At 41.5% G+C, this 17,576-nt stretch overlaps 3 protein-coding genes across 3 annotated transcripts; 1 reads left to right on the top strand and 2 right to left on the bottom strand.

Moving 5' to 3' along the window:
• Nucleotides 1-314: 314 nt before the first annotated feature.
• On the bottom strand, nt 315-3,904 carry LOC307012903 (uncharacterized protein). Its single transcript, XM_079640109.1, has 3 exons — nt 1,996-3,904; nt 1,771-1,866; nt 315-1,411 (listed from the first exon to the last, which is right to left on the bottom strand). The coding sequence occupies exons 1-3, from the start codon at nt 2,038-2,040 to the stop codon at nt 881-883; spliced, it is 672 nt and encodes a 223-aa protein (XP_079496235.1). The 5' UTR covers nt 2,041-3,904; the 3' UTR covers nt 315-880.
• Nucleotides 3,905-4,048: 144 nt separating this feature from the next.
• pbx2 (pre-B-cell leukemia homeobox 2) lies at nt 4,049-12,790 on the bottom strand. Its single transcript, XM_079640107.1, has 8 exons — nt 12,389-12,790; nt 11,689-11,762; nt 9,315-9,559; nt 8,504-8,694; nt 6,653-6,788; nt 6,202-6,343; nt 5,568-5,662; nt 4,049-4,828 (listed from the first exon to the last, which is right to left on the bottom strand). The coding sequence occupies exons 1-8, from the start codon at nt 12,622-12,624 to the stop codon at nt 4,748-4,750; spliced, it is 1,200 nt and encodes a 399-aa protein (XP_079496233.1). The 5' UTR covers nt 12,625-12,790; the 3' UTR covers nt 4,049-4,747.
• A 375-nt stretch (nt 12,791-13,165) lies between these two features.
• gpsm3 (G protein signaling modulator 3) lies at nt 13,166-16,066 on the top strand. Its single transcript, XM_079640108.1, has 5 exons — nt 13,166-13,491; nt 13,857-14,393; nt 14,673-14,835; nt 15,056-15,297; nt 15,401-16,066. Exons 2-5 carry the CDS (start codon nt 13,902-13,904, stop codon nt 15,539-15,541), a joined length of 1,038 nt encoding a protein of 345 aa, XP_079496234.1. The 5' UTR covers nt 13,166-13,491; nt 13,857-13,901; the 3' UTR covers nt 15,542-16,066.
• The last annotated feature ends 1,510 nt before the right edge of the window (nt 16,067-17,576 follow it).

Below are 17,576 nucleotides of genomic sequence, written 5' to 3'. Positions count from 1 at the left end.
GCATTCTTTCATTTATTTATTTGTGGTGGTAAGCCTTTAGCAGTGACTGGCTATTAGCTTTTGTTATTCATTGATTTAATCTGAAAAAGGCTTTCAACTAAGTGAATAATGTGTGAGCAGGGCTATCTTTTGATGTCTTTGAAGTGAAAACTGATACTGAAGTTGATCACCTCTTGGCCAGACTTCCCACCTGGAAGATGCAGCTCTGCAGGAGGCTTCACATCTCCAGCTCCGACTAAAAGGAGCTGTCAATGTCAGCACAAACAAAGGGCCTTCAGCTATAGCTTCGGGAAGACAAAAAAAATCTGACACAATTTTTACATTTTAAGAAACGTTTTTTATTATAAAAGAAATACTGCTCACCACAGGGAGACATCCAGAATAAATTATTGTGCAAAATAGGCAAATCATATATTTAAACAGAATATAAGTTATATTGTTGACATGTTTCATTTCAGCAGACTTCATGGCACACATGTGAATGTGAGGCGTCGCATTGCCTTCTGTAAAGGATGGACACTCGATCGTTGTCTACAGTCTTAAATCTGGACAGTAGATTCATCAGAGGGTTTGAGCAGAGTATGAAGGACAGATGCATCATGATACTCACATCTGCACTTTCTCTTCAGCACAGCAGCCTCCTGATCTAGCTCAGGTGTTTCCCATTCTGAGAAAATCACTGTGCCTGCCTGACTAATACATCACATGCATAAATGAGTAACATTATTTACAGGCTTTGAGCTTTGTGTTCCTCAACATCACAATCAGATAACAGGAGGCCAGTGTTCACAACATTACAATGCAAATGTTCTTTCAGGAGCACTATATAGTTCAGTTGATAGTCAATACAATTTTTGTTTCAGAGTCCACTTCCTGGCGGTCAGGACCAGGGTCTCCACACACTCTGGCTGAGCGGGCTGCTCTGGGACGGGTTCTGTTTTTCAGCTCGACTCTCCACGCTGATCTCAAGATGATTTTGTCTCAGAGTCTGTTGGGGAAACCCCTGCTGGACTGGAAGTTGGTACGGATGAGCAACACTGTGGCCCTGTGTGCGCAGTCTGTGCTTGGACTTTTGTTTCAACATCTGGAGAATGGTCTTTGTGTGCGGCAGAGAGCTGGAGGAACACGCTTCAGTTGTCCTTTTAACACCTGCAGAATCAGACTCTGAGCGGGAAAAACGAGCAGCACGAGATGCATCCAGTGCTGCTCCGAGCCACAGGCCTTTCCCCTCAGGTCCCAGGAACTGAGCAGCATTCTGCAGGCAGGTGGAGAAGCCGTCTTGCAAGGAGTGTTTCTGGGCTCCTGCTGAAGCTGCAGCAGATTTCGTCCTGTGTCTTTGGATGGTGTTCTGCAGGAAAAGCACTGAGTGCTCGAGTATCTCAGCTTTCTCCACTCTGCGCTGAGTCCCATCCTGCATGAAAAAAAGATATGAGTTAATATCGTTTATTGTCACTATAAGGCCTGAATGCTACACAATGATGCAAAAAAAGTAACATACCTTTACCTAAACAATTCTATCTTCAATATGCGAATGTGCCTGAATTTGTTAAAAAAAAATGCATACTCAGTTGACCAGTTACTTTTTCTTGTTTTATGAAGCAACATTATTAAATATCAAGAGATTTAAATCAGGCAGGTTGTTTAAGATCTCTATAGGCCTACATTGAATGATAAATACATCTTTGTAAAACTGAGCAAAAGACAGAAACCATAGTATCTCTTTTCACAAAAGATACAAGTTCACTGAGAGGTTTTTGTGATATTCCTTACGGATTGTGGTGGGTCTTGAAGCAACATGGTCCTCAGATGTTCCAGACTGCGGTTCATCCTCTCCCTTCGGCGTTTCTCCATCTGAGATTTTATAATCTAAAAGAAGAAGAAAAATATGTGGGGATTAATAAAATGTACAGTTGTGGGAGATTCAATTTCAAATAGTCTGATTTCAATGTTTCCTACTGGTTTTCATAAAAACATTCATTGAGATGTATTTCTTACCTTTCTTTCGTGTGCTGCATCCCCCGTTTCCTGTAGCAGTTTCATTATAGCTGGTGGTCCTGTGAGCTCTTGTTATGTGTTGTCAATTCTGCAACTGATCAGGCAATGTGGCGCTTGTCGTGTCTGACTGCTTTTTGTCCTCCTCCTCCCTCAGGCTCCTCCCGTAACACATTTTTACAACCTAACTCCTCCCGTCAGCTCCTCGAGTTCACCCTTTTTATTGCCAGTAGGATAGCATTTGAATACATCGGACTGTTTCTTACATTTTAACTTTTGGAAAAAAATCCGTCTGTGCTTAAGAAACAAAAAACAAGACACCCGGCTATGCACCTTGCTTTACACACGCTCAGATGAAGCTATACGCGTAAACACCTAATCAGAAATCCTTTTATCATCCCAAAGCAGAAACATTTAATAAACAGATCTTAGATGGTTCATTGAAACATAGAACATTCAAGTTAAGATTTGTTATGGCTTGCAATCAGTGGTTCGTAACCTGGAAAGCAGTAGCCTAATGATTTCCTAAGACCATGTTTTTTTCACTGTAGTGTTTGTAGCTGTTTTACTGTAATTTCAAAGCCTAACATAATATGTCCATAGATTGTTCTTGAAATATTACTAGCCTAATACGAAGAGACCTGGATGCAGTTGCGCTTAAGAGAGAGCGTATACCATTTGTGTACCTTTTGAGGTGCGAGTGACTGGATAAGTTAGCACTTCTATCCGTCTTTTCATCTGGTTTATTAATGTACTAAAAGCCGGGACATCTACGGACATGGGTGCCATTTCTGATGGCAGGTTAAACAATGGTAGTCTACATATTTTGTCTAAAGCATTAATTACGCGTGGCTCACCAACACCACTTTTGAGGTGTTATGTTCCTGCTGAATAAGTCTGTCTTTATTTCTTCCTTATTGGTCCCTTACGAACTGCGCGCTCACTTACGGCGAGTGCCAACACCTTTCCATTCACACTTGACGCCTTTGCATTTGTTAGTCAGACTGCAGGATGAAGTGTGACAATCCATGGTTAACATAATACATTCACACCTCGATGTCACAATAGACCACGCGTGCCATTTGGGCAGCCGTCTCGTGCTGGCGCAACTTTTAGCGCCACAGTCGTTCCACATTTGCTCGTGGAAACTCTTTGAAGATGACAATGGCACCGTGGGAAAGATGAGAGGGTGACGACGCACACGTGGCACTTTTTGATCAAGTGGTGTGAGTCCGAAAGCCCTCAGGGGACCTCTGAATATGCAGATTAATTAACAGCCTTGGTTGCATTATAGCTCCACACGCCACACGGCATAGGAATACACATTTTTCTCTTAACTCATTATTACTGAGATGTTGCTAATGTTTGATGCGCCTGTATTACTTTGTGCACAATTTAGTTTGTTATAATGGTTTTTTGTAGTTTTTTTATCATATTTTTTTAGGTGTGGCTCTTAGATCTTACCAGGGACAACAAATGTTTTTTTTTTAAAGATCAACTCATTTACATATCTTTTTTTGTGTTGAACGCTACCCTTGTTTAATAAACGAATAAAAGGTACGTTAGAAAAGCGCATATTATGAGCACAATATACACTGTTAAAATGTGTATTTTGACTCAATCTGATTTGACAGTGCATGAGATTATGCACTTGGTTGATATTGTACCTATCTGGTGCAAATTCCACAATAGTTTTAGGAAATTCAATTAATGTCTTAGTCTTTTGGGCAGTTACCCGCTTTACCCAGGTGATGGTACAACCTTTAGGGCGATACACAATAACATGTTGTGCAGTTTTCATTATCTCTACCTCATAAATATAAAGCAACTTTCAGAGAAATCTGTCCATGAGATCTGTGGATTATATAATCTATTCACCTCCATTGTATTGGGGAAAGAGAGGCAAACATTTAAAAAACTGGGCCAATCAAAACAAAAATGTTGGCCTTGCTAGATACAGCTGGGAGGAAACATTAGGTGTCTATGAATCAACCAACATTTAGTAGCTTGACGCTTTTTGACCTTGACTCCATTTAACTCTGGACCAATCACCATCTGGTTGTGAATACAGAGAGTCTTTATTGTAAAAGAGGTAGAGAGAATACAGGTGTTTCACTGTACAGAAAAAAGACAGCACTGCTGATATACCCATTCACACAATTGACATGGAGTCACACACGCCTCACTCATTTTACAGGGACACATAAGCCCGGTAGAAAACAAACAAACAGAACAGAGAAACAAACACACAAAATCTTTGGATTTTTCTCTATTTTCTTCTCATTCACTAAATGCATTCTCTCTTTTTTCTGAGCGGTTAAAATGATAATAGTTGTAGCATTAAAAATAAAACGGCAATAATATTAATAATAACGATATAGAGTGATAAAAACAATGATACTGCTGTCCCCACCCCCCCGTTCCTTCCCAACCACAAACACACACCTCAGTAACATTTGACAAGTGGTGGAGAACAAACCCTTCACCCTGATAATAAAAACCACACCTGCATGCACACAACACACACACATTTGTCACTCTACCATCCGTGCACTCAGCTAATCAAACAGACATAATAATGACCCACGCTGAGTGGTAAGAAAAGAATAAAACACAACGTACATTTAAAATAATCAAACCAAACAAACAATGTACAAAAACAACTGCAGCCAAGTGGGAAGTGTATGATCATTCTTTCGGTCTTTCCTGCCATCAATCTTCCGTCGCTGTCATTCTGTGCCAGTGGGCAGGGTCCTCAGTCAGAGTTGTCCGAGTTGTCGCTGTGGGGCGAGGCGCCGGCGGGGGGCGAGTTACGACCGTTCCAGTTCCCGTTAGCCTGGGAAATAGAAAGAAAAACAAAGAGACAAAGTGTCAGAGGACAACATGGGCCTTATGTCTGCTTTGCACTTGCCATTGTGTCATTTCGTGACATCACTGGTTATGTTTAGCACCTTAACCAACAAGGGTGCATAATTAGTGCATCTACTCTACATAATCACAAGATGCTTTGGATTCATTTCACATTTTCTGGGTAGCTTCGATCACAGTTTATGTGGGGGAATTAAGTGCGAACGGCTTGAAATAAATGTAGGATAGAGTTAAATGTGTTTATTGTGCATTTTGTGGAAGGTGGAAGGAGAGTCTGTAAACGCACAAGGGGGTGAAAAGAAACAACAAAACGGGACTAATGGATACTGAAATGTATAAAGCCATAATATTAACACAATATTTGTGTGTTATTAACATGATTTTAGTGTTTGTTTTTTCAAATGTCATAGTTATCAATAAAAGTATATTGTTAGACCAATCACATTAATTAAAAGACCAAAACCAACGTGTGTGTGTGTGTGTCAGTATGAAGGAACACATAGTGCAACAGTGACGCTCAATGTGTTTTTGATAGCTTTTCGAATGAAGCTCTTTGACATAGAAGAATAATATATATACATTTTGACTCGATCAATTTATTGTTGTTTTTGATGTTTCACAGGATTTGTTGACGGAAATAAAATATCCCCAATCTGATCATTTAAATATGTTTGGAACTACTGCATGAGTGAAAGTAAATAAAGTACCTGCACTCCCATTGGGTAAGGGGCCTGATCGCCGTTCACAGGGGGAACTCCCAAAAACAGGTCAGCTGACCCTGACAGAGAGAAGGATCCAGATCCTAAAGACAGACAACAGAGCGTTAGAAACGGTTTCCGTGTTGTTGTAGCAGTTTGGGGTGGAACACTATGAATATGTGGTTATTGGTATAATAAATGTCTATATTGTGTGTTACATTGCCTTGAAATGAGAAGTCTCAGGGGGTCTTAAAAAAGACCTAAAATTTGCAGAAATGTAGGATGAAATGCTCTATATCAAGCCAACATGTTCAGCCTGTACGGCTTGAGCAGTTAGATGCTGTATCTTACAGCTTAAGCTGTCACATTATGATTCATACAAGCCAGTAGCCAAATACAGTGAGGCAGGGAAAGTGAGTCTAGCAGTCACAGAGCAGGTGAACTACTGAAAAAACCCACTATGTGCTTGCTCAATGTCTGACAACCACAAACCTTTCTGATTTCCTGAGCCTCAGGATATACATTGTGTTAAGGTTAGGCATATGATTGACACGTTCTGGTACAGGGACAAAGGGAGGCAGAGAGGAAAAATGCAGAAATGTTTTAAAGCCAGCAGACTGTAGCTTTGGTTGATTTTTAGTACCTGTGGAGTTAGGAGTGTGCGGGGAGTCGTTGCCCTGCCGGACCACCAAGGCTGTTTTCATGGCATAAAGGTTCGCCTCCTCTTGGAACTTGCCAATGTTTTTCTTGTAGCGGATTCTTTTGTTGCCAAACCAGTTGGAGACCTGGCAGTAAATAAAAACAATACAAAGGTCAGTTTACTCTTTCTATTAAATTGATAAATCCTGAGCAGTAAAATGTTAACACATAAAGCAAATTGTAATTGACGAATTACAAGAGAGGTGTCTTTAAGCTCGAGTATAGAAAACCTGACACTTTTCGTTTCACCATCACAGAAACTCAACTACAGACTGCTTTAGAAACATTGAATGTCAACCCTAGATGGATTCAAAACAATAAACAATAAACCCTCATCCTTTCTTTCTCCACCACCCTTTCTTGAGGCTCACTCCTTAATGTACAGTCAGGTTTACCTGAGAGACGGTGATTCCACACGATTTGGCAAGTTCCTCTTTGGCTTCTTCACTGGGGTAGGGGTTAGACAGGTGGGAGTAGAAATACTCGTTCAGACCCTCTGTGGCCTGTTTGCTGAAGTTGCGCCTCTTGCGCCTGATGAAACACAAACAGGCATATTATTTAATCATTCAACGTTTATTTATACTCGAGAGAACTTTGAGGGCAACCCTCATTTACTGTGACATTAAATAAATTACTAAATACAGAGAAAAAAGTTAAAAAACAACGAGAATTAAAGAGAAGAGGCCACACAATTATGATAACACTAAATATCCATTGACATTTCTTAGATTCTGTTAGTCTAAGCGTTTTTATTCAAATATTTGTATGAAAATTAAATAGTTCTCAAGTTAGGACACGTGTCTGATTATTACAAAATACTCTGTACATGTTTTCTGCATAGATACTCATTTGCCATTGGAGACCATAATAACTGTGGAGTATCCAAGCTGCCTAAATTTACTGTTTTTCAAAAAGGGGAATGTGCAACCTTTTCAGATCCACATTGCAAGCCTTCAGGGTTTATTACATGAAGCTCAAAATAATTAATTGCAGTATTCCTTTAAAAAAAGACGACAACTGGCTATTTGTAGATGCGTACAATTCGGAACTGTGTAGAACAGGGGTGTCAAACTCAATTTCATCACGGGCCACATTAGCATTATGGTTGCACTCAAAGGATTGGATTATTATTGGATAGGGTAATAACTTCGTAATTAACTATGTCTGAAAGCAGAAGTCTAGGGCAAATAATTGCAAGTCTCTTCAGTGCGCATGTCACAAAATGAGATGCATTGCGGGACATGTAGTTTATGGGCAACCTGCTTCTGTAAAGTGAAATGTAACCGTATAATAAACGTATTATAATCTTTGAATCTTTGCAAGCTCTTGCGGGCCACATAAAATGAAGTCAAGGGCCGGATTTGGCCCCCGGGCCTGGAGTTTGACACCCCTGGTGTAGAAGGTTAATAGCAAAAATATATATTGGTTTACAGAACTCGAAATTGATAGATAAATCCTACATCAAGGAAAAGTGGGAGCGAGAAGCACATTTTACTATTAAGACAGAAGAATGGGGAAAAATATTTATCTTCCAACAACAATGAAAGACAACCAATTCCCAGACCTGGAGGGAGTTTGAATGGAAGAACACGGTCAGGTTCTTCATCACGTCTGCTCAAAGGAAGTATAGGGAAACTGGGGCGGCCTGCTGGAGGATATGCGGTAATGTTAATGCCAACCACTTTCTCCTGTTCTGGGAATGTCCATCCATAATCCTTCTTTGGACTCAGGTCCACAATTATATGGTAAAAATACTTCATGGAAAAGTACTATTGAAATTTGAAGTGATGTCCCTGGGGAAAGTAGACTTTGATATAATGAATAATGACAATAAGTACATGTTTAACATTTTAAGGGTGGCAACCAAAACATCTATAACGAGGAAGTGGAAGAGCCAAGAGGTTCCGACGGAGGATGTGGATGGACGTGATTCATGAGATATATGTAATGGAAAAGTTGACATATGCACTGAGACTACAGAGTGAAAAGTAGAAGGAATGGCGGGATTTGGTGAGGCCCACAAGGCCAGATTTTGTTTGGCTTAAAATAGGAAGATTGCTGAATGACTTTTAAAGAGCTCTTGCCTGCGAGCAAGACACAAGTAGCCCAGATGTGATGTTGTTTGTGTTCTTATTTGTCTATGCATAAATCTGTCTGTTTTTCTGCGAGTGTTGTTCCTATGTTTGTTAACCTGTAAAGAAAGGAAAATTAAAAGATAATAAAAAAATAAAACTACCCACGCCTACCTGGCATCAAGGAAGCGGGACCTCAGGATCATGACAGCCTCACAGGTGCTCTGCTTCAGCTGGGTCTGGATGGTGCTGAACTTGCGGTGGATGATGCCCACCATGCGCTCAATCTCTCGTGGAGTCACGGGCCGCGTACGGGACTGCTCTCTCAGCAGGTTCATCACATGGGTGGTGAACTCTGTGCAAGCCTAGGTTTGGGGTGCATTAGACAAACAGTGAAGGGCGGAAATTCTCAAAGCAATACACTGAGGTGAGTTCAATATGCGTGATCAAATGTGCAACATGGCCTTGCTTGTAGGTAAGCATGTATAAGCATGTACAGTAATGGCATAATTACTAAAGCTCCCAGCATAACCGTTTCCTGGGAAATTGAATGACTCATAAAGCAACTCTTTACAATTTTACTGTAGAGGGGTTTTTGTTTGACATTTAAACAGTTTATAGAAGGTTTATATTTGTGTTGAAAGGGTTATGTACTGTATGTTGGTGATGAGTAGCCTTATAATAGTGGATTTTGCAACACATCTACACAGTGTTTTGAAAGAAAAAACGATGGGCTTTGGTCAAGGTTGGAATATGTTTTCTGCTAATAAAATAAAAGCCTCCTTTCATACAGAAATATGTCAATTATAGCTGGTGTGTTTTGATCAGCAGCATAAGGAGATAAGTGTATTACCCGGCAAATGAAATGTAACTGACTGAACTCTAGACTTAACATGCCAATGAATTACGCTTCTGGCAAGCAGCATTAGTGCAGGTATGCGTGTGTGGGCAATGTGAGCGATCGTCTCCTGTTTCTACACGGTACCTGCTCATACTTCTCCAGCTCTGTGTGGTAGATACCGCGAATCTGGGTCAACTTGGTTTTGTAGTCAGAGTGCTCGAGCGAGCTGTCAGGTGACATCCCTCCTGAGCTTGTGGCCGCAGACACAGCAGCGGCAGCTCCTCCTCCCTTTTCCGGCCCCGCGACACCTTCTGCCAACAGCATGTTGTCCAATCGCACCAGCTGAGGATCCTGAGACTCGTCCTCCTGGGCATTCCTCATGGACAGGCCTGTCAATAAGACAAATGTCAGTTGGCTTCATAAGATGAAATATCAACAGAGGACTGTGTCAACTTGTGATAAAGTTTTGCACAGTCTAGCCTGTGCAACTCATGCATTTTACATTTGGAACTTGTAGGTCAGAGTTGATTTATTGAAAGTGTGTATGGTAGATTTTCTTTTATGTATGCCTTTGAAAAACTGCTTGTTTGGAGAGAAAAAAAAATAGATGTAATCAAATAAGCTTTTGTAGCATACATAATAATATCTAGCAGCACTTCTACCACCCCCTTATTGCACTGTAAAATTAACTTTAGCAAGTACTATATATTTAAAAGAAAATCAACCAGCAACATAATTGTATAGCCCTGTAGGAATTGTGTGTTTCTTTGTCCAACTGCTGTAGATCGTATCTATTTTTACACCATATAGGATTTTGTATACCGCGAACTCCACCAAATGAAATCAAGGAAACGTCAATTTGAACGCCAACACAAGAAAACCACACTAACAGTCCATCTTCAAATCTACAAAGACTATCTCCAGCAGTACAGTAATGCACTCAAAGCAGCCCGGTCTAATTACTACTCACAACTCATTGAGTCTGGCTCCAGCAACCCCAAGCGTCTCTTCTCCACCATCAGCAAACTTCACAAAACCCGGTGACAACGCCACCTCCCGCTGTCCCTCCTCGAATCATCACTCAACATCACTGACACTGCACTCTCCTGGCTGAAGTCCTACCTCACCGACAGACATCAGTTTATCAACATCAACAACTGCACCTCCTCCACTGCTCCTCTGTCCCAAGGCGTCCCCCAGGGTTCGGTGCTTGGCCCCCTCCTCTTCATCCTTTACATGCTCCCCCTTGGCAAAATAATTTGTCGCCACAACCTTCAATTTCACTGGTACGCCAATGACATCCAACTTTATATCTCAACAAAAACCATCACCCCCACAACACACTCCACTCTCACCAACTGTCTCTCAGAAATAAAAGCATGGATGCAAACAAACTATCTCCAACTGAACAGTGCCAAATCAGACATCATCATCATCGGCAGCCACACTATCTCCCCCCCCTCACATCCGCAACCTCGGAGTCATTTTTGACAGTCAGTTCAAATTCAACCACCACATAAATCACATCACCAGGACCGCTTTTTCCACCTCAAAAACATTGCCCGTCTCCGCCCATCACTCTCCTCCTCTGCTGCTGAAACTCTGATTCATGCATTCATCACTTCAAGACTCGACTACTGCAATAGCATCCTCTATCTATGGCATACCATCCAACCTCCTCAATAAACTCCAACATATCCAGAACTCTGCTGCCCGCCTCCTTACCCACGCCCGCTCCCGAGACCACATCACTCCCATCCTCCAGAACCTCCACTGGCTCCCCGTCCGTCAAAGAATCCACTTCAAAGTCCTCCTCATTACTTACAAAGCCCTCAACAACCAGGCCCCCCCCCCCCCCTCTCCTATCTCACAGACCTGCTGCACCACCACACCCCTTCCCGCTGCTTCCGCTCATCAGAAGCCAACCTCCTATCCATCCCCACCCGCACCAATCACCGGACCTGGGGGGACAGAGCCTTCTCCGTCGCTGCCCCCTCCCTCTGGAACTCACTCCCACATCCCATCAGAGACTGCACCGACCTCACCACCTTCAAAAAACTCACCTCTTCAATCTGGCTTTTAATGTGTGATTGTTTTTGTATTATTTGACTTTAACTTTAACTATATTAACTATATTTGTTGTTCCTTTCTTCTCTTTTCTTTTCTCTATTATCTGTAAAGCGTCTTTGAGCACCTGTAAAAGCGCTAACAAATTAAATCTATTATTATTTATTTATTATAAATAGCTGTATTATTACATTGATCTGGCTCTAGGTTTGTTTTTGTTATTGCAAGTAGACATATTGAGCTACTGACAACCTGCGTGAAATCCCTTTTGTCTGTGTGTATGGTTTACTATGATTGTATTGGCTTCTGGTGACACACTGGTGAAACACAATCTAATAACACTGCAACGACGCATAAGCCCCTGTATAGCAAAACGCAGTAAGGCGGTAATTTGTCATGAAATGCAATATGACTGACATCAAAACAAATATCTTTAGGAAAATAACGTTACCTGTTTTTTCCTTGATCTCGCAAAGGACGCTGAATAAAGCAGGCTTCATTCTGTGACAATTAAGTGCATGTTTCCTGTGCAGAAAGAAAAGAGCGTCACTTATTGCTAACAGGCTAAATGCAAGCAGAAGTATAGTTACAATATGCAAATTGACCAAAACAAAAACACAACATAATAACCACTAGGTTAGCTTCATGGCTAATTTAGCAAACGTTAGCTTCTCACAAGCTAAGAGCTAAGGAGGCAAATGTTCACTGGCAATGTCTGTATACGACAACCAGTAAGTTTGGTCATCTTATCATTTTTGTTTCACGTAGTAGGTCTTTACATAAGAATTTACTGTATAAACATTTGCATTAGCGCTACCTGTAAGCTACCTACTGTAGCTTCAGCTAGTTAGCCTAGCAAGCTAACAAAAGCTAACCGTACGCTTGAGACCATCCCTGCTAAATATAGCTTTTGTAAATGGCAGCAACTATTAACATTTCTGTCATAAATAATAATATATCAGCGTTTAACTAAATAAAGTTTATTCTAGTTAGCTAACGTTTGCTTCTTAGTTAGGTAATGGCTAAATTATCGAAACAATGCATTGAAGTTCAGGAAACTTTGTCACTGTTAGTCGGCAAAACAAAAACAAAAAGACGGCTGCAGTATCGACACACTTTTACATAGATACAAACAACTAGTTTTCACTAACTTTGCTTGCGCTTCGTCCAAACTTTGGTCGGTGATGGTCATAATTTGTTGCAGTATGTCACCAATATCTCTGCGGTTTTCGTGTCCGTTTTCTGTGCCCTCGAGGGCCGGATCATCGGACCGGTGCTGCGAAGCATGCTGAACCGAGTTGAGCGCATGCATTCCGGGGTGGCCACTCAAGCCGAGACCCCGGCCGCTGGAGGGCCCGTTGCCCGTCAGAGGCTGCTGCTGCAACATCTTCAGCGACGCACAGTGGCGACGACTGCTGCCCGACTGTGCTCACAGACACACAACACTGCCTGATCCGAGGCATCGTGCAAAGCAGGGTCCCCTAGCGAGAGACAGGAAAAGGTACAAGCCATGTGTACACAGTGCACGGCATGTGGTAGGCAGTGAACCTGCTGAGTTCAAATAAACTGCTACAACCAAACATATGCACTCAAAGAAATAAGTATGCGTATCAGGGAATAACATAAATTAGTTGATCTTCAAAAAATGTAATATTGGGCTCCAGTGTCATCCTATGCACTTATCAACAGAGACATTCAATGATTTTGTATTTGTCTGGTTTGACGTGATCACTTAGAAAAACCTTCTCTCACTTGCCCGATTCTACTTCTCGTTCTAGTTGCACGTCAACAGGATGTGAGCCAAAACCACATCAGTGTCAGAAGAGTTGCGCGCCTGTCTCAACATGTTGCAGTTAACATGAGAAGCACTTAAAGCGGCAGCTGCTGACAGCTTAAAGTTTCTCTCAAATGTTGATAATAACCTTTGCTTGGACCATACCTAGTCTCATCAAATAAGTGACCTGGGTTCCTCCTGCGTTTGACACCTTTATTTCCCAATAGCATGGCTCGTCAGATACGGGCCAAGTAAATAAGGGTGGGCTGTGGTAAGAGGAACAGGAAGAGAGGAGACGACAGAGAAAAGGTAGCGCGGTAGACAGAAAGGGTGAGAGCTTGTCACTTCGACATGCGAAATTCTTCTTAGTAAGTTAATTTTCTTGTTTAAAGTTATTAACGAGGCAGAATCAAGCCAAACATGCTGGTATCCGTCTCTGGGGACTTCAGGAGATGAAGAGAAGAGTTTAAAAATACAAAGGTAAGAATGAATTTACTGAATTTATTTGCCGAAAGGCTACTTTTCAGACAAAACAAATTACCTTTGGCAACATTTCAAACAGAAATGAATCGACAACAAGAAGTTTTGATTTCATGTAATCATGTTATCAGGCTAAATCACACAGGAATATATGTCTTACTGTTGGATTTTCGGCTTAAACATCTGTAGTCAACATGCTACAACTTGCCAAACTGGTTCCTCATACATTTCTGTGCAAGGAAAAGACACAGCTTCAGTTTTCATTTCTCTATTCCAAGTATTTTAACATTTTTGGTTGCAGTATTAACAATGGGGTCCTCAAAGTCTTTAACCTAACCCCTGTGTATGTGTATCTTCTTATCAAGGGTTGACAGTGAGATTAATAGACTGCACAAACATCCAAAGTTGAAATGGCTGAAGAGGGGCTGCTGGAACGTCTTGTCATCACCGAAGAGGAAGACTTGACGGAAAGCGTTGTTGACAAAGGGGCAGCGAGTGGTTATGCTGTCATCCTTCAGAGCTGCAGCGGAGAGTCGATTCTGAAAGAGGAAGAGGAACACAACGAAGCTGGCAATAACGGAAAAAAGACAGCAAGTCAAATGTGTTTGGAACAGCAGATCCCCGAAAAACAACAAACCAACAAAAAGCAAGACCAGACTGGAGGGTTTGTTGTGACTAAAGAGGGAAAAGCAAATAACATGAATGATGGACAAAACAGGGGTGAGATTGAGAGTGAAGGGCAGACACATGTGGTGATGAGGAGTTATAAAATACTGGAGAAACCAAGTGACAAAGAGCATGAAAAGGTCACACAGAATGACCCTCAAGTGGACGTAAACAAGTTAAATTCTTCTGTGAAGCAACGTGAAGGGACACACAACCAAGAGGAGGATCCAACAAAGGTTTTTATGTTTTTATTATTTTGCTTTGACTTCATTATAGGCCCTGAGATTACCTTTATAGTAATTGTAAGCATGTATTTGTTTGTCATGTTCTTGACAATTAGGCTAGAGAAAAACCCAGGGTGGAAACAGTAGGTGTCATTTTGTTACAGAGCATGTGGGAGTACGTAGGAGTTGAATGATTACGTTTGCTTTGCCAACAAACACTTTGTGATGCTAACTGAGAAACCCTTACTCCCTCCTTCTTGCTTTCTCTTCTTCCTACCTGTGTTTTCTCAGGCTCACAGGTTAACCCCTGACTTCCCAGAGGCACTGTACGAGCTGCTCTTTACCCTTCAGGAGGGGAGACGCCTCAATGACCAGCGCTGCTCCTTCAGGCTGGAGAGTGGGATGAGGAGGAGGTGCCACTCTGAGCCCAACGCCAACAGGCCAGCACACAGAGGTGGGAGTGTGCTTTGAAAAGCCCTACTTTGCTTTACAGTGTTACAGTGATAATATGGGTGCAGTCATTGCATTGCTTCTAATGCTGACTCTTATTGTTTGAGATAAAACAACATGAAACTACACACGTATACTCACCCTCATGTTTCTACGTCTCCCTTGACAACTTAATGTCTTCCACCATCTAACCATCAAAGCTTTTCTCTCACTTTTATCCACAGTTGTGTTTTCCTCCATGACTTCACTTCAGAAAGAAGAGTTCTTTGATCTGGTGGCCACCACTCAAGCTCGCCGGCTCGATGACCAGAGGGCACAGCTCGAAAAGTCTCAGCCACCAAAATCAAAAGGCAGAAGTTTCAGGGGCAGCATTAGGCAACTCTCTTTTGCAAGAAGGCCGACGCCTGCACCAGTGCCTGTGCCCGTGCCCAAAGAGGATCTCTATAATATGATTCTCTCGACACAAGTGAGTCATTTGTAAATAGTTTGATACAATGCTCTTATCATGATTTGAAAATATTTAAACATTAGTTCTGGCATTTATTTTCCTACTTATTTTCCAACCTCAGGCCCAGGGCAGGCTGGAGGATCAGCGCAGCAGGGCTCCCGGTCCAATGGATGATGAGGATTTTTTCTCCCTGCTGCTGAGGGTCCAGGGGGGACGCATGGACGAGCAGAGGACTGAACTACCTGGCCTGCTACAAACCTGAGACCAAAAAAACTGTAGGGCTGTATTGCAGCCGCACAGTGTTGTCGCTTTTTTTGTCTGATTTCTGTTAAAACAAGTATTTTTTGTCGACCCCAACGATGCTTCGTATGCCCCTTGAAATTGTTGGTCAGTGTTAAAGCTGTTGAGAAAGTAGCAAGGAACGCTAATGTTTGAGCAACAGAGCTTTTAAATTAACTTGAGTTAATGTTATGATAAGATGGTTAAGTTTACTGCTTGTTAGCTATTGCTTTCTTTCCTGGTAAAAAGGACCAGAAGAGATTCCTTCTTATCTTGCCAACATTTTTATTTTTTGAGTGTCTGCGATGAGTGGTTGGAGGACTTTGTGTGTTGCTGTTCTTAATGTGGAGGAGGCATTCGACTGATCTCAATTGTTTTTCCCTTTTCGTACAGTAGGCATTAAACACACCATGGACAGTGTTGAGGAGATAGCTTCAAGGCTAAACTGTGCTTGACTGTATATGGATGATTATGCTCCAGGAAATAAACAGTTTTGCGTTTATCCATTTATTGCATTTGTCTAAAATATTGTCAGGAGAGAAGGAGATTTAACAAACTCTAATGCTATCATTATTTCACATATAGAACACACAGTGATTTGTAAGCCTGTATTTGCAGATATTTAAGCAGTGCCACGAACAAGGATGTGAAAAAACATGTTCAATAATTTCCTCGTTATTCATTCCCTTGCTATGTCACATTCCCACAAACTTGTGATATGGTCTAATCTTTTTTAAACATCCTGTAGGGCGTAAATCAAACATAGAAAAAAAACAGGTAGCTATAGAACAAATGAGGAAGAGATAAGGGTGTTAATATCTCACAGAATGGATTAACTGAAAGCAGGTGTTATCTCAAAGTTCCTTAATGTTGTCATTTTTATTGAAGATCCAAAGACCAAAATGAGATATACACATTTAATAGGTTTATTTTCATGAATATTAACTTGTAAAACTTGTCTGATATGACTTCAATACTACACGTAATAATCCAATGCCACACTGTGTCAGCAGCCAGAAGTGGTCTCCTTTGACCTTCTCTAATTTGGGTTTCGCCCACTCAGCTTAGTGCGAAACATTTCTGAGGAAGTCCTGATCGCTCTGCCCCAGTGAGGGTAGCGGTGACAGCAGAATGCTCTGTCACTTCCTCAAATTGAACACAAATATAGAGATGTCATAGCAACACTGATACTTGAAATCCACATTGAAAGGTGTAACCCTATTCAAGTTGCATCACATTACATTGCATTTAGCTGACGCTTTTATCCAAAGCGACTTACAATAAGTGCATTTGACCAGGAAGATACAAACTTGAAGAACACAGAATCATAAGTACATCAGGTTTCATTGAGCCAAAACATTTCAAGTGCTACTCAACTAGCTTTAGATAAGCCAGTCCTTTATTAGTATATAAGTGCTTTGTTAGTAATTTTAGTTAGTAATGGATGAGTTTTTAGATGTGTAAGCTATCTGCTGTCCTGATGTCAATGGGGAGCTCATTCCACCATTTTGGAGCCAGGATAGCAAACCAACGTGTTTTTGCTGATGGGAACTTGGGTCCCCATCGCAGTGCGGGTGCAGCGAGCCGTTTGGCTGATGCAGAGCGGAGTGCACATGCTGGGGTGTACGGTTTAACCATGTCCTGGATGTAGGAAGGGCCAGATCCATTCGCAGCATGGTACGCTAGTACCAGTGTCTTGAAGTGGAGAGCAAGGAAATCCAGAGACTGCAGGGAAGCGTAGCCAGAAATGAAGTCAGCCTCAGGAATTGTTGAATCTTAATAAAATAAGAAGGATGCACTTGTCATTACTTGATCCACTTGAATTTCTTATGTAAGGTCAAAGGTCAGAATGTATGTCTTAATAAAACTCAAGCAACCTGCTTTTCTGAGACTCTGCTCCAGACATCAAGTCAAATAAAGTTAAAAATTAATAACCACACACAATTGTGAAAGAGTCAAACAGGAAGAAACTAATTACATTCACGGTCAAATTTAAGACGGAGTAGGCATACTAGGAT

This window comes from Notothenia rossii (genome assembly GCF_949606895.1).
Source record: "Notothenia rossii genome assembly, chromosome: 7".
NCBI classification, from domain to species: Eukaryota; Metazoa; Chordata; class Actinopteri; order Perciformes; family Nototheniidae; genus Notothenia; species Notothenia rossii.
The sequence above is the reverse complement of the archived record's forward strand: the minus strand, read 5'-3'. Positions and strand labels throughout refer to the sequence as shown.

Excerpts from the sequence above, each read along its gene's own strand:
- LOC307012903 (XM_079640109.1), bottom strand. The coding sequence starts at position 2,040 with ATGAAACTGCTACAGGAAACGGGGGATGCAGCACACGAAAGAAAG. Across the intron at positions 1,867-1,995 it reads ATGCAGCACACGAAAGAAAG|ATTATAAAATCTCAGATGGA; the intron begins GTAAGAAATACA and ends TTCTTCTTTTAG. Across the intron at positions 1,412-1,770 it reads TTCAAGACCCACCACAATCC|GATGGGACTCAGCGCAGAGT; the intron begins GTAAGGAATATC and ends TTTTTCATGCAG.
- pbx2 (XM_079640107.1), bottom strand. The coding sequence starts at position 12,624 with ATGTTGCAGCAGCAGCCTCTGACGGGCAACGGGCCCTCCAGCGGCCGG. Across the intron at positions 5,663-6,201 it reads GCACACTCCTAACTCCACAG|GATCTGGATCCTTCTCTCTG; the intron begins GTACTAAAAATC and ends GTCTGTCTTTAG. Across the intron at positions 4,829-5,567 it reads CTTACCCAATGGGAGTGCAG|GCTAACGGGAACTGGAACGG; the intron begins GTACTTTATTTA and ends TCTATTTCCCAG.
- gpsm3 (XM_079640108.1), top strand. The coding sequence starts at position 13,902 with ATGGCTGAAGAGGGGCTGCTGGAACGTCTTGTCATCACCGAAGAGGAA. Across the intron at positions 14,394-14,672 it reads AAGAGGAGGATCCAACAAAG|GCTCACAGGTTAACCCCTGA; the intron begins GTTTTTATGTTT and ends GTGTTTTCTCAG. Across the intron at positions 14,836-15,055 it reads CAACAGGCCAGCACACAGAG|TTGTGTTTTCCTCCATGACT; the intron begins GTGGGAGTGTGC and ends TTTTATCCACAG.